The sequence below is a fragment of the Colius striatus genome, chromosome 1 (genome assembly GCF_028858725.1).
Source record: "Colius striatus isolate bColStr4 chromosome 1, bColStr4.1.hap1, whole genome shotgun sequence".
Classification (NCBI taxonomy): Eukaryota; Metazoa; Chordata; class Aves; order Coliiformes; family Coliidae; genus Colius; species Colius striatus.
In genome coordinates, this window is record NC_084759.1 from 137,347,771 (window position 1) to 137,370,765 (window position 22,995).

The 22,995-nt window shown below is 41.3% G+C and overlaps 1 protein-coding gene across 1 annotated transcript; it reads right to left on the reverse strand.

Annotated features, from left to right (window-relative positions):
* Positions 1-1,707: 1,707 nt before the first annotated feature.
* Positions 1,708-22,417, reverse strand: PYROXD1 (pyridine nucleotide-disulphide oxidoreductase domain 1). Its single transcript, XM_062009385.1, has 12 exons — positions 22,177-22,417; positions 17,116-17,196; positions 14,862-14,981; positions 13,387-13,515; positions 11,566-11,639; positions 10,585-10,745; positions 9,221-9,321; positions 7,864-7,993; positions 6,833-6,945; positions 4,966-5,088; positions 4,533-4,670; positions 1,708-3,979 (listed from the first exon to the last, which is right to left on the reverse strand). The coding sequence occupies exons 1-12, from the start codon at positions 22,237-22,239 to the stop codon at positions 3,731-3,733; spliced, it is 1,482 nt and encodes a 493-aa protein (XP_061865369.1). The 5' UTR covers positions 22,240-22,417; the 3' UTR covers positions 1,708-3,730.
* Between the last annotated feature and the right edge of the window lie 578 nt (positions 22,418-22,995).

The following is a 22,995-nucleotide window of genomic DNA, read 5'->3' on the forward strand; positions in this document are numbered from 1 at the left end:
CTGTCTTCTACAGGAGGGATTCTCTGGGAACTCATCTTACTTCACCATGTGAACATTTATGTGGGGTTCAACTGGTATCAATGCATCGCTCAGTACAGTTCATCATCCTCCTCTTTCTTGGAGCATTATGTAGCCTGGAGCGGCAGAGCTGCAGGTAGAAAAGGAGCCCTTCTGTGTTTTTAGAGGCAAGTGGTTTTCAGCCTTCCCTCTGCTGGAGTCTCCATCCACTGCTCATTCTGAGGGTAGTCTCAAGGTTTTCCCTTCTCTGCAGCATAGGGCTCAGGTGGTCCTTAGCTCTGCAGCATCTCTGTGAAGACCTCATCACCTCCTGTTCCTCCTTCTGGCTGCTACACAGGCTGCTCACCTGCCCAGCAGCTCCTTCCCCCAGCCACTTGGCACTGCACCCTGAACGTGGCTCCTGCCAGATGAGAGTGAGGCCTCCTGTGCTGTGGCCCCCGCCGCACGCACAGTGCCTCTACTGCTGCAGCTTTCAGCAGAGATGATGTCTGCAATACTTTATAGTTCCTAAGGTGTGTTGGCATACTTCAGTGTACTTTAGAGTTTCAACATGACATTGTTCCAACATTGCACTGCTTCTGACTTCTCAAGATTTGTGTGAAATATTATTTGTACTCAAAATACATTTGTTGCCCTCAGAACTGGATTTCTCTAGCTCGTTATTCAAACACAAAATATCTACTTCTGTGCTTTTCAGAAGTGCTAAACTAAATTTGTTAAAAACCAAGATAACTTACTTGTCTTGATCTCAGCTTTTCCCTTTGTAAAATTTACACTTTGTTAGGGAAATACAGGAAAATATACCACTCCAGACATGCTTACTCTGTCCTTTTTTTCCTCTTCCTTCTCCTATTGAATTGGCTTATATTTCAACTATAGGTCTGTATTCTAATTAGAAGTGACTCTGTTTGCCTTAGAAATATTGTTCTGCTCTATAAGCACTAGAATGTGACTGCACTGAAAGTTGCATACTTTAAGCCCTAAATGTGGGCTACATTAAATTAAACCCTTGCAAGGTTTCTGTATTAAAGTTTCGTAACTTTGCTACTTCACCTATCCGTTCACATTCCTGCTGTTTGTAGAAATAGGAGAGAGAAAGCAAATGTAGGAGAATGCCACACCTCTGGCTTCAAGTAGTGTCCCCAGCATTTTTGGAGAGCAATGTGTCTCTCCTATCTATTTGCATTACCTCATCCCACAAAGCCGAATGGCTGACAGCAATTAAATACCGTCGTGGCTGCTGTGTGTGCTCCTCCAGAATACAGGTTCAAAAGAAGCTTAGAATGATCATAGTTGAGAGCCATAAAGAAAAGTCACTCAGGATTATAAAGACTAGAACAGAAGTTGATTTTAAGATGTTTCACAAGTAGGGAGATGTCAGAAATTATGGCAGAATTTGAAGTTTGAGCTTTGGAATCAGCACTTGTTTGGCAGTCCTACCTTCCGTGTTGTGTAATTATGTGCCACGGGTCAGGGTTTCTTCTCTCACCGGACCCCCCCATCCCACTGCCTGCTGTTCCCCACTAAGCATCACCATCTTTTCCCTCAGCGATCTCTGGACTGAAGAAAAATTTCAGCTACAGCATTTTTCTGCCTCTCATTGCACCAGAGAAGCCATTTAACTGAAGTAGCAATATGCACCTCTTCGTTTCCTTTGAACATCAGTGTTTCCAAAAACAAGTAACTATGCTACCAGAGTGGGAGAGACCCAACAGCTACTGCTGACTCCAAGCATTGCTTAGGCACATATGAGGTCAAATGATAGATCAGACTTCATTTATTTTATATTTTAAAAGATCTTAGCAGCCACTGATCCATAAGGCAAGTTCAAACTCATTATAATCCCAAACTCTGGTAGGCTTCACTTTGGACCCCTGTGTCCCAGACACACAGATGTATACCAACTTAAGTATAACCCAAACATGATTAAGAACATGCTCTTCCTCTTTTCTTCATTTTTTTGGTAGAATCGTGTCAGGTACTAAAGCTTAGTATTTCACCCCTTCTTTAACTGAAGCCTCTGCCAAAAGTGGAATTGCTTAATTTAATTGGACAGTCATTCTCTTGAAAAAAACAATGAGAGTGATTTTTCTGGGAGAAGTCTTAATGTGTAGTGTCAACTTTGCAGCTTGTGGAGTACAACAAAGTGTTCTCAGTTTGGCCCTAAATAAACAGCAACTCCCAAGTAGCAATTGTACAACAAACCCAAAGTCCAATCTGAAAGAGCCTGTGTCCAGGGATGGCACTATGGAGAGAGGGCATTAACTAATAGTTTAACTATTTGTTAATGTTGGGCTTTCTCACCTAGGCACCAAATTATGCCTGGCAACTAAAAAAGAAGGAACGTTGAGTCTCCTTCACTGGAGGTTTTCAAAACCCACCTGGATGTGTTCTTGAGTGACCTGATCTAGATGGATCCTCTTGAGCAGGGGGGTTGGACTGGATAATCTTTAGAGGTCCCTTCCCTGTACCTATACATCACTGTTATTAAGGGCATCTCATGTAACTGAGAGTACAGCCAGGGTGCTACTTACAGTTGAAGAGAAACAGCTTAAACCCCTCTTTGCAACTTAGGCACTTTGTCACTAGTTACCCCAAGTCAAATTGGAGTTTAGTACCTGCAAAAATTCCTGCCTGGAACCAATATTCATGATAGTGGAAGGAGGAGAGGGCAAAAAGGGGCCAAAACAACAGTCCTCATAAACATTGTCAGGAGGTGACTGTAATCCTGGTCTGTTAAGAATCCCCTTGGGACATGAGACTCCTGTGCAAAAGGGTATCCTCAGCCTTGCTGGGGAGGCCCTGGAGGCCACAGGGCAACACTGCAGCCCTGACACCCCCACAGCAACTGTCTCAACTGAGTTCTCCTGGCTTTCAGTGTTCACAGTTCCTGTGTTCTCTACTTAGCCAACTAGACAGTACATTTATTTCACAAATAAACTTAGGGAAGGAAAAAAAAAAAGAGCAAGCAAGCATCCATGGTGCCATGGATTTGCAGACCACATTCCACGCAGTGAGAGCTCTGAGCACCCTCTGCCCTGAAGGTGGCCTCTGATCTCAGTCAGCTCAGCAGAGATGGCAGCAGTACCTGGAAAGAACAGTCTTGAAACTTGCGGCAAGTACTTGCAAATCTAAGCAGCGGAGGAGTGGACAGGGTTGGTAGTGCACTGACTGGCTGCAGTGTCAGCTTGCACTGCAGCATGTGGTCTGAGGAAGCAGGGGCTCCCCCCCACTTATCTGCAAAGTCCCAAGCTGGTGTCCTGGCTCACACAGGTGGCTTACAGCTTGACAGGAGGAACAGGCACAGCCCTGAGCGATGAGGAAAGCAAGCTCTGGTAACCACAGCAGGTGATCTGTACATGGCTTGGGGAAGAAGGGAGCTACAAGGCAGGCACAGGCTTTCGCACATTATTTTCTTTTGAAAAGTGAAGGCTGCCTTACATTTACTTGAATGCAGCACTACGACAGCAGAGTGAAGCCCACTTTTTAAGACTGTTACAGCCCTGTTCTCCTATGTCCATCTCATCAAGATGGAAATTCTTTGCCATCACTAATCCATTTGCTTTTGTTGCTGCATTTCTATACAGTTTAATTTTCCAGTCAGTATTCTGATGAGATCAAAACAAAATGCCTCATTTCTGGTGATCCCAAGGAAACAGTTGGGTAAGACACATTACTCAAAACTTTATACAAAATGGAAATGAGGGTTTGTTCAATCAAAATAGTCTTCTATATCGATATCTGGATTCAGCAGGTCTTCACCATAGGCTGAAAGATCCATTTGATTTAAAATTAAGTTCTCAAAGGTTTCTTCCAAGTCCGTTTCGCCGATCAGCACAGCTCCCATCATTCGGCCGTTCTGCATCACTACTTTAACATACTCTTGTCCCTTGGTACATCTCAGCATCAGTTCATGGTCTAAACCCAAGCCTTGAGCATTGTATTTTCCCAAAACCACCACCTAACAAGGAAAAACAAAAAGCACTCATTATAACCTGGCTGTGGCTTTTAGAACTGTGACCAGCAGAAATACTAAGCTTCAAGAGGCTAATGTGAACAGGGAAATATTTGTCCTTGGGGAACCCCCCCCCACCTCCACTGCCTTGCAAACCCACAACAGAATTAGACATTTACATCTTGAAATACCATACACAAAACACAGTACTGAAACAGTCACTGTGCTCAACTGTGGTGAATTTATCCATAAGCAGAAACTGAGTTAAATGTAATATATACAGACATGCAAAATAGGTCACAGAATCACAGAATCTTAAGGGTTGGAAGGGACATTGAAAGACCATCGAGTCAGTTGTCATTTGCCAATTAACATTTGCAACACATTTGTAACGCTTTTTGCAGGCTGCAGTTTCAGCTTTCAAAGTTAGTACAAATGGAGAAAACCTAGAATAAGATTATTCATTATATAAAGCATCTGCTCAGTGTTAGCAAGTGAATATAAACAAGAAGTATGGATTACTCAGCGGTTTAAGACTAATGGACTTTATTTACTTTACCTTGTAATTGAAAAATTTTGTAACATGAGCAAATAGTTCAAAGCAGAAATCCATATCAATAGATTCCCCTAAAACATCTGCTGCCATGCATTTTGCTGCATACCATCCCATCTGCCTAGCTTGAGTCCACAGCCTCATCTAGAAAAAACAAACAAAAAATTAAACCACTTAGAGACACAGACTCGGGTCACCGCAACGAATGGCACTCGCTCACTGCTCTCAGCAACGTGTACTACCTGTTCTCAGCCAGGAAGGCTGAGGGGCCTGGCTGTCTGCCACGCTGACTAAATCACCTGTCATCAACACAGCCCGGGTTGGCTACTTGTTCACTGGTCTCTGCTTCAATGGAACTGTCTTTTGTCCCGTCTGTGTAACGGTGTGTAATTGACTTTGCAGCTTAGACTGCTGCTGAGCGCACCATCGTGTGATTTACCTGATGCCACACTGGACTAGGTTCCCATGCTGCCGTGCAGATATCTCCAGCTGCATATATATCTGGCAGGGAGGTGTGCATCTGTTTATCCACTTTAAGACCTCCATCTTCACCTACAGCAAACTAAAGTATTTGCACAAATCAGCAATAAGAAAAATAGTCATTTAAACCAAGTCATTCAAGTTCATCCATGTTAAGCAGTCACCTCATTTGTTACTTCTTAATGGCAAGCTCCCAAGGAAGTTTTAGCAGAATAGTGAGTATACTGAATCAAAATATTCACGTAATTTTATCTCTTCAAATAAGTACTACAGGAACTCAGCAAGATGCTCTCCTGGATGGCACGCAGCAACAGACAAAAAAGTCATTCGGTGTACAGAGGTATGGCTGTTTGCTCTCCCATCTCATGTGGCTCCATCCAGAACAACCGCGAGCCACCAGAGACCATTGGTGACCAACCTCAGCCCCTGCCCCCCTCAGTATTGATCCCTAGGCAGGGAAGTTACGGAGCTTGCAAAACTTCAAAACACATCACAGATCTCACAGGGACAGCTAGTCTTAAGAGCTCCTTTGGTATTTTTGCTAAGGCCAGAAAGCACCACTGCAAATATCTAATTTCTAATCAAACCTTCTAACATAGGCCTTGAAATCTTTCATGGCTCCACATTAGATGTCTTCGTAAGTTTCTTCTGCTTTTTGCAGAGGATAACATTTTAATTCCTCATCAGAAGAACCACAAAACATCCTAGCATACTGGTTTTGCCTGGGATAGAATTAGTTTTCTTCATAGTAGCTAGTATAGGGCTATGCTTGGAATTTTTGATGAAAAAATGTGTTGATAAGGCAGGGATGTTTTAGTTGTTGCTAAGCAGTGCTTGCACAGAGTCAAGGCCTTTCCTGCTTCTCACCCTGTCCTGTCTGTGGTAAGGCTGGGTGTGCACAAGAAGATGGAACAGGACCCAGCTGGGATGGCCAACTCCCACTGACCAAACAGACACCTCAAGCCAGTAAGAAAAGCTGGGAGAAAGGACAAGAAAATGGGGACATTCTTAATTATGGTACTTATCTTCCAAGTAGTGGTTATGCTTGTAACTCCTGCTTTCCTGGAAATGGCTAATAGCTTCCCATGGGAAGTGGTGGATGAATTCCTTATTTTGCTTTGCTTTTGTGCAGTTCCTGCGTTACCTAAATTGTCATTATCTCTAACCATGAGTTTTTTCACTTTTAACCCTTTTGATTTTCTTCCTCCATCCCACCATGGGGAGTGAGTTGCTGTGTGGGGCTGAGCTGCTGGCCAGGGTTAAACCAGACACCTAACATAGAGACAGAACAATTTCAAGGCCTGAAAATTCACGTGCCAGCTGTGAACTCCATAACCATCATCCATGTTTAGATGCTGATTCAAAGGGAGATAGCCCTTTGAAACTCATAGCTCAGCTTCCCAGATGAAGAAGATTGGAAACAACTGCTTCCTTCCCAGAAAAAAAATGTTAAAATTTGTAAGATATTTCTACACCATATTCTTAACACAAACATGATTCTAAATTTTTGCCACGTTAACAAGTTATACAAATGTTTTTCTCTCTTTGCATATGCCTAACATTACCAGTATGTATTGTACACATAGTGTGTATGAGTACGTATGAGGAGCAACACAAACCAACACCACAAGTTGTACTTACTTTTTACCACGTTGTGTGTTTCCAATAGCAACATCCCTGCCTTACCTTGAAATGACGTACAACATTCAAAGCATTTAGCAGTTAGTGTTTCATATCAGAACAGAGCAGCATAAACCAGCTGAAAACACTTATTTCACCTTACTTAAAAAGACAACTTAAACTTCAAAAGATATCAGTGTACTCACGTTATTGCCATCAAGAAATGGTTGAACATTTGGCACAACTCCAGTTGCACTGACAATGAAATTGCATCCATAAATTTTTCCATTAGTTAATTCCACATACACAGGCCACAGCACTGAAAAAGGGGAAAATTTTGCCCTGAGAATGTAACCAACAGAAGTTATTAATTATGTGTTATAAGAACATATAAAATAAAACAAAAAAAAAAAATCTCAGGTATATAGGTGATCAGGTAGAGAAAAAGAACAACTTTAAAAAGCAGAAAAAAAAGTAATCAGAGCTTACCTATAACATTTCTTACCTTCACTCAGGACTAGAAAAAAAAAAAGACATTTTGGAGCTTATCTTGAAGTCCTACTTTTTCTGGAATTTTCCTAAATCAAAGCCCTCATTTGTAGGGGGAAAATACTATGTCCTGCCACAGCTTCCAACCTGCTCATGTTCTCCCAAGTGCACAACAGCCAAATGTTCTTTTGCATATAAATTTACAGAGGCACGGGAAAAGCCTCAAAAGCAAAAAGAATATCTGAGATTTGCCTTCCTACTTCCTAGAATCTCATACTGGAAGTGACTGGCTATTAAAGTACTATTTAATATTATTTTTTATATTTATTTTAATTCATAGAATCACAGAATTTTTTTTTAGTATTTTAAATAATCCAGTGTAATTTATAACTATTCATGAAGCAAGTTCTATTTTCTTTGAAGGATTACTTAACTTTTGACACTATTTTTTAATTCTTATTATTTTTCCTTCTGTTTTAACTCCACTATTAACATATGATTTTATTGAACTGTCACAGGAGGGAATATTCTGCCTATAGGAATTAGGTGAAACATTTTTGTAATTTAATTATAGCCTCAAAATCAAATTCTCAACTACTATAATTGCTACAGCTCCATTTAATTTATAGGAACAGTGGATTTATTTTCCAAATCTGCATTTGCTCTGAAAACAGCAAACGAGACCAAACGTGCACTTCAGCATTGCTTTGTCTTCAACACTTTACGTCTAATCAGCACTGACACCTACCTTCATCTGGTTCTGCATTTTTCTCTTCTTTAGGAAAAGTCAGAGAAGTCTGTTGCAGTTCTATAAATTCTTGCTGTGAGTGTATTTTCTTTACTTCACAAAGTATTTCAATATGTACTTTATGAGAAAACTAAAGAAAGATTGACAAAACAGTAAACATTATGACTAGCAGAAACAATATATTCAGTACTAAGTACACCTTTACCCAAATTTATGTTACTAAGCTGGAAAAAAACCCAAACATCTTATCCAGTCCTAAAGCACAACACACATTAGCTGAGTTCCCACAACTTCTTTTTTTTTTTGGCATAGATCTAACTATAGCAAATGCAATTTACCTGGGTTTTTTTTTCAGCAGATATCTGATGTTCCTTGAAACTTCATGACAATTTAGATTTTTCTGGCATGTCAGAAAACACACTCAAGTTCCTCTGAGTTCCCCAGAACTTACCAGAACAAAGTAAACTCATCTTTCAGGAATTCAAAATTATCCTATCATGAATTAAACCTTATTATTTTTATCTGAATATGTTCTAAATGTTGCAAAAAGAAAGAGAAAATGTGTCCTGTATCATCAACATGTGTTTCAACCACATACTCTTATTCTGAGCTCAAAACAGAAGTTGGAAATGTATCTGTCCACTACTTTGTGGATTCTGGCCTTTGAAAGGTTGTATTGCCACAGCCCTCAACAACCAAACCACCACTGGTTAATCTGCTGAATATCCTCAACATCTTTTAGTTGCTACTGTAAAGCCGTTTCTGTAGAACCCATGACTGAACCCCTTTGAAAGGCCTCTCTTTTAAAATGCATCTAACAGATACAAAATACCTAACAGCTAAGAAATCAATAAATAAAAACCTGTGAAATGTGAGGATTCTAACTTTATTTCAAACATGAAACTCCTCACAATCCTTGTGTCCGCTATTGATTGTGCATTTCATTATCTGCTGTGACTAGAGACTGATGCTCCCTGTACAAACCCTGTGGTCTTATTTTTCACCTGAGAAAATGTACGTATGGCAGCCAAAAATCAGGATAACAGAGGTACCACCGCTGCCAGTTAAAGCTAGAATTGACACCAGGCCTACAGAAATATGTAAACCAACGTTTATGTTTCAACCTGAAGAGGAAATTGCTAAAACCATGCCAGTGGATCCAATCAGCTGCCTTTTTCCTGAAGCAGAAAAATACTTTATTTGTGATTAAATATTTTCCTGCTTAATTCTGACAGGAGAATCAGTTCAAGCCTATTTTATTTTTCTAAAAATCCTGGTTGTGACATTTCATGTTCCATCATCCTTACCCATTTAAAGCAACATCTACACAAATGTGTAAGCAACGTTTGGACCGTACCTCTTTAGTCCCTTTAAGATGTAAGCCCTCATGCCAGTCAGGGCCTAAGGCACTGCCCAGTTTATCAGATGCTGCTAGAGGTCTTTCTTTTTCCTCACTTTCTGAAGGAAAAAATGTGCAGACGAATCAGGCTCCAAGACAGTATTTTTAACGCCTTTCAATTTCATGCCTTTTGTTACTTCAAACATCTCTGAAACAACCACGTTACTATTAGGTACCTGCACGGACCCTCAGCAGCCAGCCAGACCCTAACAGTACCAGCGTTCTGGAGACTCACTGTAGACTCAGGTCCAACAAGTTGTGGTCAATGGAGTTAAATCCAGCTGGCAGTCAGTCACAAGTGGTGTCCCCCAGGGCTCAGCACTGGGGCAACTCCTGTTTAACATCTTTATGATCTGGATGAGGGGAGAGTGCACCCTTACTAATTCTGCAGATGACACCAAGCTGGGTGGAAGTGTCAATCCACTTCAGGGTAGGGAAGCTTTACAGAGAGATCTAGGTAGGCTGGATCACTCGGTCAAGGCCAATGCCATGAGTTTAAATAAGGTCAAGTGCTGAGTCCTGCACTTGGGCCACAACCACCCCCAGCAGCTCTACAGGCTTGGGGAGGAGTGGCTGGAAAGCTGCCAGGTAGGTGGTTGAGTTGGTAGAGGACTTGGGAGTGTTGGTTGACAGCAGCTGAACGTGAGCCAGCAGTGTGCCCAGGTGGCCAAGAAGGCCAATGGCATCCTGGAACAGTGTTGGATCAGGAACAGTGTTGTCAGTAGGAGTGGGGAGGTGATCATTCCCCTGTACTTGGCTTTGGTGAGGCTGCACTTCAAATACTGTGTCCAGTTTTGGGCCCCTCTCTAGAAGAAAAACAGTGAGGCACTGGAGAGGATCCAGAGGTGGGCTACCAAGCTAGTAAAGGATTTGGAGCACGTCTCATATGAGGAATGGCTGAGGGATCTGGGGCTGTTTAGCCTGGAGAAAAGAAGTCTTAGGGGAGACCTTATTGCTCTCTACAGCTACCTGAAAGGAAGCTGTAGCAAGGCAGGGGTCGGTCTGTTCTCCCTAGCGACAAACAAGAAGAGGAAATGGCATCAAGTTGTGCCAGGGGAAGTTCAGGCTGGATATTAGAAGGAATTTCTTTACTGAAAGGATTGTCAGGCATTGGAACAGGCTGCCCAGGGAGATGCTGGAGTCACTGTCCCTGGTGGTGTTTAAGAGACAGGTGGATGATGCACTTAGGGAAATGGTCTAGCGGTCAATAGGGCTGGGACAAAAGCTGGACTGTATTTATGGGCTGCTAAGTTAACTGATCTTAGGGCTGTCTTTAATATTAAATACTGCTGCTGGAGTATTAGGAGACTAAACCACCATACCTTCCATTGTATACTTGGTTCTTTTACATTCAATTGGAGTCTCTCGTTTTTCAGCAGTTAGCTTTGGAATGAGAAATTCAGCTGCTCCTGCATCAAAAAAAGTGTTCCCAATGGCTTTGTCTTTGATAGCCCAAATTACTTCACAGCCTTGAATTTCATACCTGTGGATATTTTAACAACAGACAAAGTGACAGTCTATCCGAAAAGGACTCGACTCATAGCAACACAACTAGAAGCATGGCAGGTTTCATTCCAGACCCTAGAAATAACTGATCAGAGACTTTTAAACTTACCAAATCCACTCCTGCTTATAAATATTTACATAAGGAATCCATTAAAAAAAAATCATGTTGACAGTTCTTACTTTCTCACCTGCACAACCCCAACTGAACCAGAGTGAGGGGAGGCAGATCAAATTTATGATACTACTACAACTACTAATTTCCTGCTCACCACAATGGAAAAAAATGTGTATTTATTCCAGAATGCCCACTGCTTTTTCCTATTACCTGAAACATGAACTGGTAGAGACATGCAGAGTACAATTTAGTGAAAGTGAAAAAAAGATCCCCTGCAGAACAAGACTGTATAATTGTGTAATCCAGATGGCTCTGTGATCTGGCAGACTGTGGGACCACACGGTTCAGTGTCCTACCTGTGACAAAGGCTACGTCAGACACTTCAAAAGTTCTATCAACTCAAATTGGCCTTGAGTGAAAGACAAGTTGCCTCTTTATTGCTGTTACATCTTCTGCCTCCAGAAGTCAGACAAGTGAGACAACTTAAATATTGCCCCTAATAGTCTTAATGAAAATCTCCATTGGTGTCAAATCAGAAAACAGCTATATAGTTTTGCTTATCTGTGTGTGAAAGCTTCTTGTGAAGCTTTCTGACTTATGTGACAACTAAGCACCAATTTACTGTTCCCCTGTTAAAGACATTATTTGCATATGTATGTTTAAAACTTAGTTGTTTACTTACACTAATTCAAGTGCAATCCCACCATTTCCTACGACTACTACTCTCTCAGCTTGGGCCAAATTCTTCTGAAATGCCTGCATTAAGAAAGGAAAAAAGTCAATGAAAAGCTATATCACGTGTTCCCTCACACCAATCAGTTACATCCCTTTCAGTATTTTCTTGCTCTCTTAGTCTTCTTATTTTGACTTTTTCAGACTAAAGATACACATTTACTTACACTAAGATCTGTTAAAGTGAAATGCTATCACATTAAGGGATGAAGTTACTACATGTCTCAAATTGAAACAGGAGAGAAGGAGACTCCACACCCTTGCTGGGCAGCCTGTGCCAGGGTTCCTTCACCTGAACAGTAAAGACATGTTTCCTTAAGTGGGACTTTTTGTGTTCCAGTCTTTGTCCATTACCCTTAATCCTATCACTGGACACTACAGAAAAAAAGCATTGTCCATCCTCTTGACCTACACCCTTCAAATATTTGTAAGTATTAATGAGGTGCACCCTCAGTCTCCTCCAGGCTGAATAGTCCCAAATACTGCAGCCTTTTCTCATAAGGAAGATGCTCCAGTCCTCTGATCATCTTGGTGGCCCTGCACTGGACTCTCTCCAGAAGTTTCCTGTCCCTTTTGAGCTGGGGAGCCCAGAACTGCACACAGGACTCCAGATGAGGCCTCACCAGGGCAGAGTAGAGGAGGAGCAGAACCTCCCTCGACCTGCCGGCCACACTCTTCTTGATGCATCCCAGGATGCCATTGGCCTTCTTGGCCATGAGCACACATTGCTGGCTCATAGTTCATTTATTATCAACCAGCACTCCCAGGTCTCTCTCTGCAGAGCTGCTCTCCAGCAGGTCAATCCCAAGCCTGTGATGGTGCATGGGGTTGTTCCTCCCCAGTTGCAGGACTCTGCATTTGTCCTTGTTGAACCTCATGAGGCTCCTCTTTGCCCAACTATCAGTGACAAGCACACAACATTACTATCCTGCAACATCCTCATAGGTTCCAGACACCACGGGAGCCACACAGGTAGCATCTTTCTCTTCACTTTAGAGAAGACAAATTTATCAAAGGCTGTCCTTTTTGTGGTTTTTTTCCTTTCCTCTTCTTCTATTTATCTTTTTAAAAAAAAACCCCCTCAAGTAAAGTTTTAATATCCAAAACAACCAATAAAAACTTCATGGTTTCACTTCAGTATGCTTAACTAGCTCCGTTTTTATTCTCAGTCTCAAACTTAATTTGATGAATTACAGTTCTTATGGGAAGGAGCATTCACTTTCACCCTGACTCCTCTAACGACCTACAGCAGTGCAACCTCACTTTCTACCTCCAAGTTTTAATCTATTAAGTCATTCCTCATGTGAAAACTTTTTCTTATCTTTGACTATAGCTCTTTTCTGTACCATGTGGAGAAGCTACAGTAGAACTAGGAAAAAACCCCACTCCTTCAGCAGCTTTTCACAGTAAGAAGCAGCCTTTTGTACCATGTACCAGATACACCTTCTCAAGGAAGCTTCTACTGGTGCCTACATCCTGCTTATATTTTCAGACTGGCTTCTGCCTGGAGGGTGAAAGAATACCATTCATTCTAGATTATCATGTAAGAAATCTGCCTATGAACTATCTACAAACACCTTAATAGATTTAGTAACTAATTAATTTACTTAATGGTATTTTACAACTATTTCTCTTGCTGTTGAAATCACTCCTATCTAAGGATATATAAAAAGAAATCTTATGTTTCTCTATTTCACTCCACAATCATTTTTAGTATTTTGCTTCAGAGGCAGGAATATAATTTACACTTGTAAGTCCAAAACACATTCACCTGTGCACTGTCAGTATCCCGGATTCCTAAGACATATGGGTTTCCTTCAAGAATTAATTTTGGTTTTGCTCCAGCACACAGGCAAAGCTTTTCATACACATATTCCTTCCCATCTTCAGTGAAAATTTTCTGTTTAAAAATTAAGAGAAATGAAACAAACATTTTGAGACATCCAAGAGAACGTCAGTTGGGATTTTTTTTCCTTAATGTCATAGTATTTGGCAGATTTTAAAGCTGTAACTGGCTTCTTAAAGAGCAAGCCCTCATACTCTATTAACTAGCTGTTCTTTATTTGCATTATACTCACCACAGACATACAAACCCAAATACATGGCATTTTATGATGGATGAAACGAAAGTTTACACGGTGCACTCAAAAGAAAGATGAAATATAAAGATTACCACTTGGCGGCGCTCTGTGCTCACTATGTTACAAAAGACATGGCTTTCTACCAGACAATGTCCCCAGTAATACATTTGCATTACTCTTTATTAGCAACTAAGCATCTCATTCAAAACATTTCAACAACGGTAGAGCTGTGTTAACTAGGCACAAGCTAGGATACAGTTTAGAAAGACTGTAAATTTTGTTCTTTGTTAATGAAAAAATGTAGGCACCAAACAAGCGACACCATTCTGCAGTAACACTTAAACTTTAGAATTTTATAACCTTATTTCTTCTTTCCCAAACAAGAAGCTGAACAGTTTACAGTGAGTTTGCACAAACAGGGGTTTTAAAGTTTTTTGGGAAACAGAAGCAAAAGATCCTCTACATCTGTATATACAAAATATTCATGTTCACTGAGACATACCTAAACTAAAACAATATTATAATAGTAAGAATAAAATTTAATTCAGAATATTAGCAGAATTCCAATCTAATTGGAGTAATATCTCTTTGAAATAAAAATGAGCAAAACCTGTTTTGGATCTGAATGTATGTTTCTGATAAATGCTGAAGTGAAAATGAATCTGTTGACACACACTAACAAGGATCTGTATGTGCTGTACACTGCTCATACTTAAAATGTATTTCTTGCTGAAAAAAAGCTGGAAGTGTTACTTTCAAGGGTTTTTTTAAATCATAAACTTCTTAATAATTTGGGAAGTAAACAGATCTCAAATCAAAGGTTACAGGAATTTTGACACCCATATTGACCTACAGTACTGGTTTCCTCGTATTCAATGCAGTATCTCTCACGTGTCAAAGATTTAAACCTAAAAGATACGATTCCTTAATTAACAAGTAATTTCTGATTAACAATTATGTCCACTCTGTATATTTCTACTTGAACACCAGTGAAAGTGATGAGTAAAATTAAAGTTAGGAAGCATTTTCTTGTAATTTTGGTAACTTAACACTTCAATAATCAGAATGTTCTTCAACACAATTTCATGCCCAAAATATTCACCTGCTTTTAGATTATTTTTTAATTAAGTTGAAAAGACACATAAAAGAGAAAACATTATCTTACATGTTCATCACTTTTCAATTGTTTTACTCCAGACTGTATAACTTTGATATTGGGATATCGTTTTTCTAATAGAGAACTTGGTTGCTCTTCTACACCAAATTCTTCAAGTGTTTTGGAGACCTGTAAGAAGATACGTATTTAAAAGCATGAATCATTTATCCATCTCTTTTGAAAAAGCTTGTAACAAAATGTGTCACCTTCATTTCTAGTGAAGGAGTCACAAGGTAAAAAACCCATGCTATTTCAGAACTTGTTAGCATGTTACCGCCAAAAGTTCCTCTTACGTACTCTTTTCATGCCTACTGCCGGTAAACAGACAAAATAGTACAGAGAATTTTCATTCTAAAGCTAGAGAATAAGCAAAAATGGAGAACCCTGATAGCTGTTCTGACTGTTATAATGCTTTATTCCAGAAACAGATATTACTAGTTAATACTGCTTTTTAACTTGCCTCACACAATGTAAAGACCCTGTTTTTCTATTTGTCATAACTTTGATAATATAACTCAGCAATGCTCTCCCATGCAAGCATCTTCCTCACCTCATCATTTTCAGAATAAAAACATCGTCAAACTAGCTTAAAGAATCATGGAAATACTTTTGTCTGAAGTAACAACTGTTATGCTATTAAAAAGAAACCTGCTGACATTTTCTTCAAAAGCCCAATAATCCAAAAAGCTCTTGTTGCAGGTAGTTGGCCCTGATGTCAGGAGACATGCTTTCTGTTGTTCAGTATGTAAGACATATATAAGAGAAGTGTTTAGGCAAAACAAATTCAAGATCACCTCAAAGCACCTCACCCACAGTAACTAACTGATGTCTCAGAGACTGGGTGGAGGGGAAGGTGAGGCAAACCAGAACTCTGTAAACATTCAACTAAATTATGTTGATTTGGAGTTTCCTCCAGAAGGAAACAGCTGCATGGGAACCTTCAGGCTCTCTACATTATAGAATATTCAAAAAGTGTGGAACACAGCTAGGAACCAGAAACCGCACCTATGCTTGCAATTCAGACAGAAATTAAGATGCTTGTGTCCAAAACTTAGATACTGCTGCCTTCAAAGAGTGTTTAGCTACTCCCTTATTCTTCAAATACTGAAACTTTTGCCCACGTGAATTATAGACTTCACATCTCTACAATGTGTAAATGTCTTTCCTGACACGCATGACCCCCCTGTCAGCACTCTCAAACTCAGAAGATACTCTTGCATTGGATGTTACTGTACGAGCCTCACGTAGAGCTCTCAGTCTCTCAGCCATGTTCTGAGCATCTCATTAGCCTTGGATAAAACCCACAGTGCGAAAAGGAAGAGGTGCTGATAGCCAATTACAGCCATTAAATACAAAGAACTGCTGTTCAAATCTCTCTTTGCTTTATTTCAACCCCCCCGGTCGCTACCTGGATGGTGATGTGAATTAGGCATTCATACACTAAGAATTACAATGTCAAAACTGGGCTGTCAGATAAACTGCAGAGTAGTCTTTCATTACTTGTCAAGACATATGCCTTACTTGTTAAATACAACATTCCAGAAAGAGAGTCGTGAATATAAATGCCCAGTGGAGGCCCAGCTCTCAATGTCTTAACATTTCCTGAGAGATGAAACCTAACTTCTTACTGTCTGCCAGCTTTGCATCCTGAGTTCTATGCAATCCCATCTCCAATTCTTTCCATGCCCTTTGGCAGAGTTTAAAGTTTCCTCAGAGTGGGAAAAACAGCAGTGCTTTCCCAGATTTGAGTGTCTCTGTGAAACTAGCTTAGTGAACCTACCAGCTATATATGGATTTTGTTTTATTTTCCAACTATCAGGAATGAGATTATTCAATTACCATCTGCTGGCAGTATAGATAAAGCTGAGGCCAATTTCACAGGCGGCTGTTCCTTTTTTTTATTACTTGTCAGACTTCTGTTTCTGCCTGAAATTGAAACACACTACTATATACAAGACCCACTAGGAAGATTAAATTTCTTAGGTACTTTATTCCAAAGACACTATCTCAGTGCTCAAAATGGAGCACCCATTTACAAAGGGGTGAAATAAAGCTCCAGTGACTTAGAAAATACTTCAACCATGTAAGTATTCGGTTTAACCTTTGCTTGTATGTTGTGAATACAGTCGTCAATTACTAACAATTATGAATCAACTAACTACTAACACTACTGCAGTCACATTAACGTGAAAACAAGTTCAAAATTGCAAGCACTTTCAGGATTAGGTTCTAAATTATCTGTACACACACAAGTCTCTCTTACCTGCTTGAAATTTGTTACAGCTTTTATAACTGGAGAAGCTGTCATCAAAAAAATGTCTTCTGATGGGAATTCCATGGCCAGCTGGTAAACAAACAGAAACCATGACGAGTGAACACAAGCATCAATAGGTTTTGACTTTAAGACAATCAAATCCTTGGTGAAAAGTAATGTGCCACTACATTACTTTCATCTTATAGAATCCTGTTGGGTAAACACCACTTCAAGATTATGCAAGGATAATGACCAAAACAAACACAATTTGGAGACTCGAGATTTTATGTAATTCACACACAAATATATCTCCAAGATATATTGCTGAAGAACTGCAGCCATGGTATAAACAACTACTATTGCTATTCTCAAAAAAATGCTATTCTCAAAGTATTATAAAGGCCAACTGCAGAAGCAGACTATGGTCGTGTGATTTCTGGAGGCACCCAGTTGCTGAACAGACTTTTTTTTATTGTATAGCAGTGACTAATTGTTTTGACAGATGAAATGCCAACTCCCACTGGCTATTTGAAATGTTATTTAGTAAACTGATAAATAGATTATCATCTTCAGAATGCTACTCAGCAATTCAAGACGTGTTCTAGAAAGGAAGTCTTACAAGAAATATCTGAAAAGCTTGATTGCTCTCTGCAACTACCTGGCAGGAGGTCCTCAGTCAGTCTCTTCTCTCATGTATGAAGTGACAGGACAAAAGGAAATGGGCTCAAGTTGCACCAGGGGAGTTTTAGATTGGAGAAAAGGAAAAATTTCTTCACCAAAAGGGATGTCAAACACAGGCACAGACTGCCCAGAGAGGTGATGGAGTCACCATCCCTGGAGACTTTTAAAAGACACATGGATAAGGTTCTGAGGGACACAGGTTAGCAATGAACGTAGTGCTGGGTTAGCAGTTGGACTCAACCTTAAAGGTCTTTTCCAACCTAAAGGGTTCTATGCTTCTAAGACTTTTACAGGCCCCAAAGGAAAAGTGAAGAGCTCCAATTTTAAATTTGCATTTCTCTAGGACAGAAAATAAATCACCTCTGTCAAGTACAAACCACTCATCTCTGAGGCACAGACAGAACTCAGGGTTCCTTGTCATCAGCATTCTACAGATGAAGAGAAGAGTTGTACAAGCCACTAAAAAGCACATTTCACGTCGTACATGAGCAATTGAGCTAAACCTTGTTGCTGGTTTAAGGAAGATTCAAGTGGTCATACCACTGGCAAATACCAATGAATTTAACGAAGCTTAATGTAATCCACACTTTCTAGCATCAGTCCCTAATGTGTTTCACAGACACTGTAGCTGTATTGACAAACTATAGGAAGAAAGAATTGTGCTGCAACAGTTGTTCCCAGCTGTATCTAGTAAGCTTCAGAAAAACTACAGAATGCTACAGAGAGCACACAATCATGACCAATATCCAACATGACAGTAAGATTAAATGAACCTGCAGCAGGTTTAAAGATAATACCAAGATAAATGGTGCAGTGGATTAGTTAGAGGGAGGGGATACTATCCAGAGGGATCCCAACAGGCTTGAGGATCCATGTGAACCTCATGAAGCTCAACAAGGCCAAGTGCAAAGCCTTGCACCCGGCCTTGGGTGACCAACAGTATCAGTACAGAACAGGGAATGAATGAGAGCAGCTCTGTAGATAAGGACTTAGGGATACTGATTGATGAAAAATTAGGTGAGGGTTGTCAACACGTACTTGCATCCCAGAAAGCAAATCATATCCTGAGCTGCATAAAAAGAAGCATGGTCACCAGATCAAAGGACCCTACCTGCAGTCCTGCCTTCAGCTATGGGGTCCCCAGCACAAGACAGATGTGGACCTGTTAAAGCAGGCCCAGAATAAACCCACAGTCAACAGTCAGAGGGTTGGAACACCTCTCCCATGAGGAAAGGCTGAGAGAGTTGTGGCATTGCTAAGGCTGGAAAAGAGAAGGGTCTGGGAAGAGTTTACTGAAGCTTTTCAAGGCTTAAAGGGGGACTTACAAAAAAGATTGAGAGATACTTTTTAATAGGGCCTGTAGCAACAGGACAAGGGGTAATAGTCTTAATTAAATCTACTCTTTCAGTTTAGGTACAAGTAAGAAGTTCTTCACTGTGATGGTGGTGACTCTGGAACAGGTTGCTCTGAAAAATTGTGGATTCCCCATCCCTGGAAGTGTTCAAGGTCAGGCTGGATGGGGCTCTGAGCAGCCTGGTCTAGTGAAAGGTGTCCCTGCACATGGCAGAGGGGTTGGGACTAGACGATCCTTAAAGGTTCCTTCCAACCCAGACCATTCTGTAATTCTATGTAATAATCAGCAGATGTATATCATAACCCAAAATGTTAAAACTGACATTATGAATGCTGCATCAGGTGTGCATACTGAAATGCTTAACTCTGCCCTCTTATTAAGATTTAGTGGTTGTTTGAAACTTTCTCTCACAGAATCTGAAGGGTTGGAAGAGACCTCAAAAGATCATCTAGCCCAAGCCCCCTGCCAGAGCAGGACCACCTAGAGCAGGTCACACAGGAACTCATCCAGGTGGGTTTTGAATGTCACCAGAGAAGGAGACTCAACAACTCATCTGGGCAGCCTGTTCCAGTACCCTTATAATTCTTTGGAACCTCCTATGTTTCAGCTTATACCCACTGTCCTTTGTGCTATCATTGGCCATCATTGAGAACAGCCTGACTCCATCCTCCTGACATCCACCCTTTACGTATTTGTAAGCATTTAATAAGATCACCCCTCAGTCTCCTCCAAGCTAAAGAGCCCCAGCTCCCTCAGCCTTTGATCGTAAGGGAGATGCTCCACTCCATCATCTTGGTGGCCCTGCACTGAATTCTCTCCAGCAGCTCCCTGTCCTTCTTGAACTGAAGAGCCCAGAACTGGACACAATATTCCAGATGTGGTCTCACAAGGGCAGAGTAGAAGGGGAAGAGAACCTCTCGACCTACTCACCACTCCCCTTCTAATACACCCCAGGATGCCATTGGCCTTCTTTGCCATGAGGGCACATTGCTGGCTCATGGTCATCCTGCTGTTCACCAAGACCCCCAGGCCCCTTCCCCCTACACTATCTAACAGTTAATTCTCCAGCCTGCACCAGTACATGGGGTTATTCAGTATTATTATGGTTACTGCATTTCTTTATCTTATATCTTATTATATCTGGGGAAAAAAGGAGTCAATAATTGACCCAAATCTTATTCTTGCAAGCACACAAGAACCTTAATAATTAACTTTTAAAGGATTATTCACGCTAATATAGCATTTCTTAGTAGTACCAGAGCCCATATACTACATTAACCACGAATAAAAAGAAAAAAAAATGCTGAAACCTATAAAAAATACACTAAAACAATTCCATAAAGATGGATAAGAGTTGTTGGGGTTTTTTTTGTGTAATTTAGCCTGTATGTGGTTTATAGAATGTCAGAAATGAAATAATGTCACCAGGGAATAGATACATCTGAGACAGTCTTCATACTGTTTTGCAGTTTAAATAGATAAAATACTATTCACTGAACTAATATCCACATCATTTCATTCTACATTACAGGTATGAAATTACCTCCAGTTGCTGTTACTTTAAAAACATCAAAAACCTCAAAATCAAGAACAGAAGAAATTTATTTTTAGAGCCTGAGCTCATGGAAAGCTAAAGAGATTGGACAATTTCCACAGGTGTACTGCCCTAAACATAAATCCAATAAAAAAAGGCCAGTATTTTTACAAACAGCAGCACACCATAACAACATTCACCTTAGCTGCAGGACAAATCATCATGTGAAGTAATGCACACAGTGCTCCACCCAAGTTTCTTACCTCTCAACTGGCATACAGAATGCCAGTTTTCCCAAGTTACAAAGTTTTAATCCTCTTTTTACAAAGGGTTTGTAAGTGGTTGGAAGCTCTTACCAGGTTATTCACAGGACTGTTTTAACCTCTTCAGAAATATTTCTAGAGAGATATTGTTATATTAAATTACTTCCCTGGCACTAGCTTTGCTTCATTTGTTTTGAGGGGTTTGGGGTTGGTTTGTTTTTTGAGGGAAGAAATACTTGTAAAAGAAATGGCAGAAGGGAGTAGGAAAGAATACGTACTTAACGTCTAAGTGAAAGTATTTATGCAGTTACTATATAAATCTAATGAACTGTTGTTACTGAAGTTCACAGGCTGACCCTTGTTATTCTAAGTCAGCAAATCAAAGACTGTTTAAAACTCATTTTTGAATTTGAGAAAGCAAGCATTCTTTGTCTGAAGTGCTGGGTGGGAATGAAAAGAGGTTCACACCTCAAAGAATGTGCCCTGAATTCAGGGTAATTACTCCTTTCACTTCTGAGTTACCTACATATGCATTTTATTTCCTGGAATCAACTTATGTATTCAATTACTATATTGGCATGATCATTACACCTGTGTATTTAGTCTCTGAGGGTCTTCTGTGGAGGTTTCTCGATAGTCTTCCTCAGGTGTCCTATGTTTGAAGGACATATAATGCATACCCTAAATGCAACAGTACAGACAAAAGATTCCAGTAATGCTCTGCTTAGAGCATGCATGCTACTTGAAAATATGCTCGGTAAACATCTTCTTTCAAGGTGGTTTATCTGTAGTTACCAGAATCCATCTCAAGCTTGGTCCTACCAAGGTCCCATTGTCTATGTTCCAGGTGCTTGAACTTTGTTTTGAATCTTCTGTACATACACAGTTACGTTACCTTTGGCTACTGCTAGGATGCGAACTATTTGGTGTTCCTTAAGCCCTAAGTATCACCTTGGAGGCATTTCAGCCTCTGGGTAAACACGAAGCCCAGCGTGCGTGGGGCCGCGTCACTTACCCCCGTCACCTACGCACGGGCGCTGACGTGAGGCCGGTACGAAGTACCTGCCAAAGTGACAACAAGCCCGTAGGGCCGGCGACCCTCCTCCGGGAGCCCATGGGCCCATCCTCGGCCTTAGCGTCTGCGACGACCCGCCGCCCGAGGCCGGTGCTGGGAGCCAGAGCCCCCGGGACCAACACGCTGCTCGGCGCCGAGCGGGCCACGAGGCCGCGGCCCTTACCTTCTCCGCGCACGTAACCCCTGCGATTCCGCCGCCCACGACCACGAACCGGCTCCGCGCCATTTCCGCAGCAGCTCCCGAGGGCGCCAGCCGCAAAGGAAGGAAGAAGAAAGAGAAAGCGCCCGTGTTGCCGAGAGGCAATCTCTGACCGCCGCCTCCTGGGCGCTGCTCCACCTACGGCGCGCAGTAGCGGTCAAACTTCTTGCGCGGGCAGCGCGGCGCAGCGCAGCCCGGCCCTGCAGTGGGGCGAGAGCACGGCCGGCGCGGGGGCGAATCATCGCTCCGTCATCCGTCCCGGAACGCGATTCTCCGCGGAGTTGTTTATATGTTTAGGTTTTATTTCAGTTTGGAGTTTGCTGTTTGCCCTCGCCGGGGCGAGGACTTGGGCCTGAACGCTGGAAGGTTTTGATGGACTTTGTCAAGGGACCAAAGGGGACAGATAGCAAAGAGTTGCGATAAAAAAATAAACAAAGTGGACTCGAGCCTTTCATCGTTCCTTACCACAAAGTCAGGAAACACAAACACAGTCTGTGAGAGACTACGTTTTACCCCCAGGCCTACCCCCTGCCCTATCCCATCAATTTTGGACCCAATACTAGAAGTATAATTTAGTCCACGGTGTGAAGCTGAACACGGAGCTGATCTTTCAGAGATGCTCCTTTCTCTACCTGTAATCCCCCCTTCACACGGTGTAACTGTCTGGAGGCACTGTGCGCATCCCTGTGAGGTGTCTGTGACTCTTCAGAAAGGGTGAACCTACTTTAGCAGCAGACTGGACACTGTGATCTCTGGAGGTCCCTTGTAGCCCCCACCATTTTG

Excerpts from the sequence above, each read along its gene's own strand:
- PYROXD1 (XM_062009385.1), bottom strand. The coding sequence starts at position 22,239 with ATGGCGCGGAGCCGGTTCGTGGTCGTGGGCGGCGGAATCGCAGGGGTT. Across the intron at positions 7,994-9,220 it reads ATCTTAAAGGGACTAAAGAG|TTTTCTCATAAAGTACATAT; the intron begins GTACGGTCCAAA and ends ATCTTTCTTTAG. Across the intron at positions 3,980-4,532 it reads CAAAATTTTTCAATTACAAG|GTGGTGGTTTTGGGAAAATA; the intron begins GTAAAGTAAATA and ends TTTCCTTGTTAG.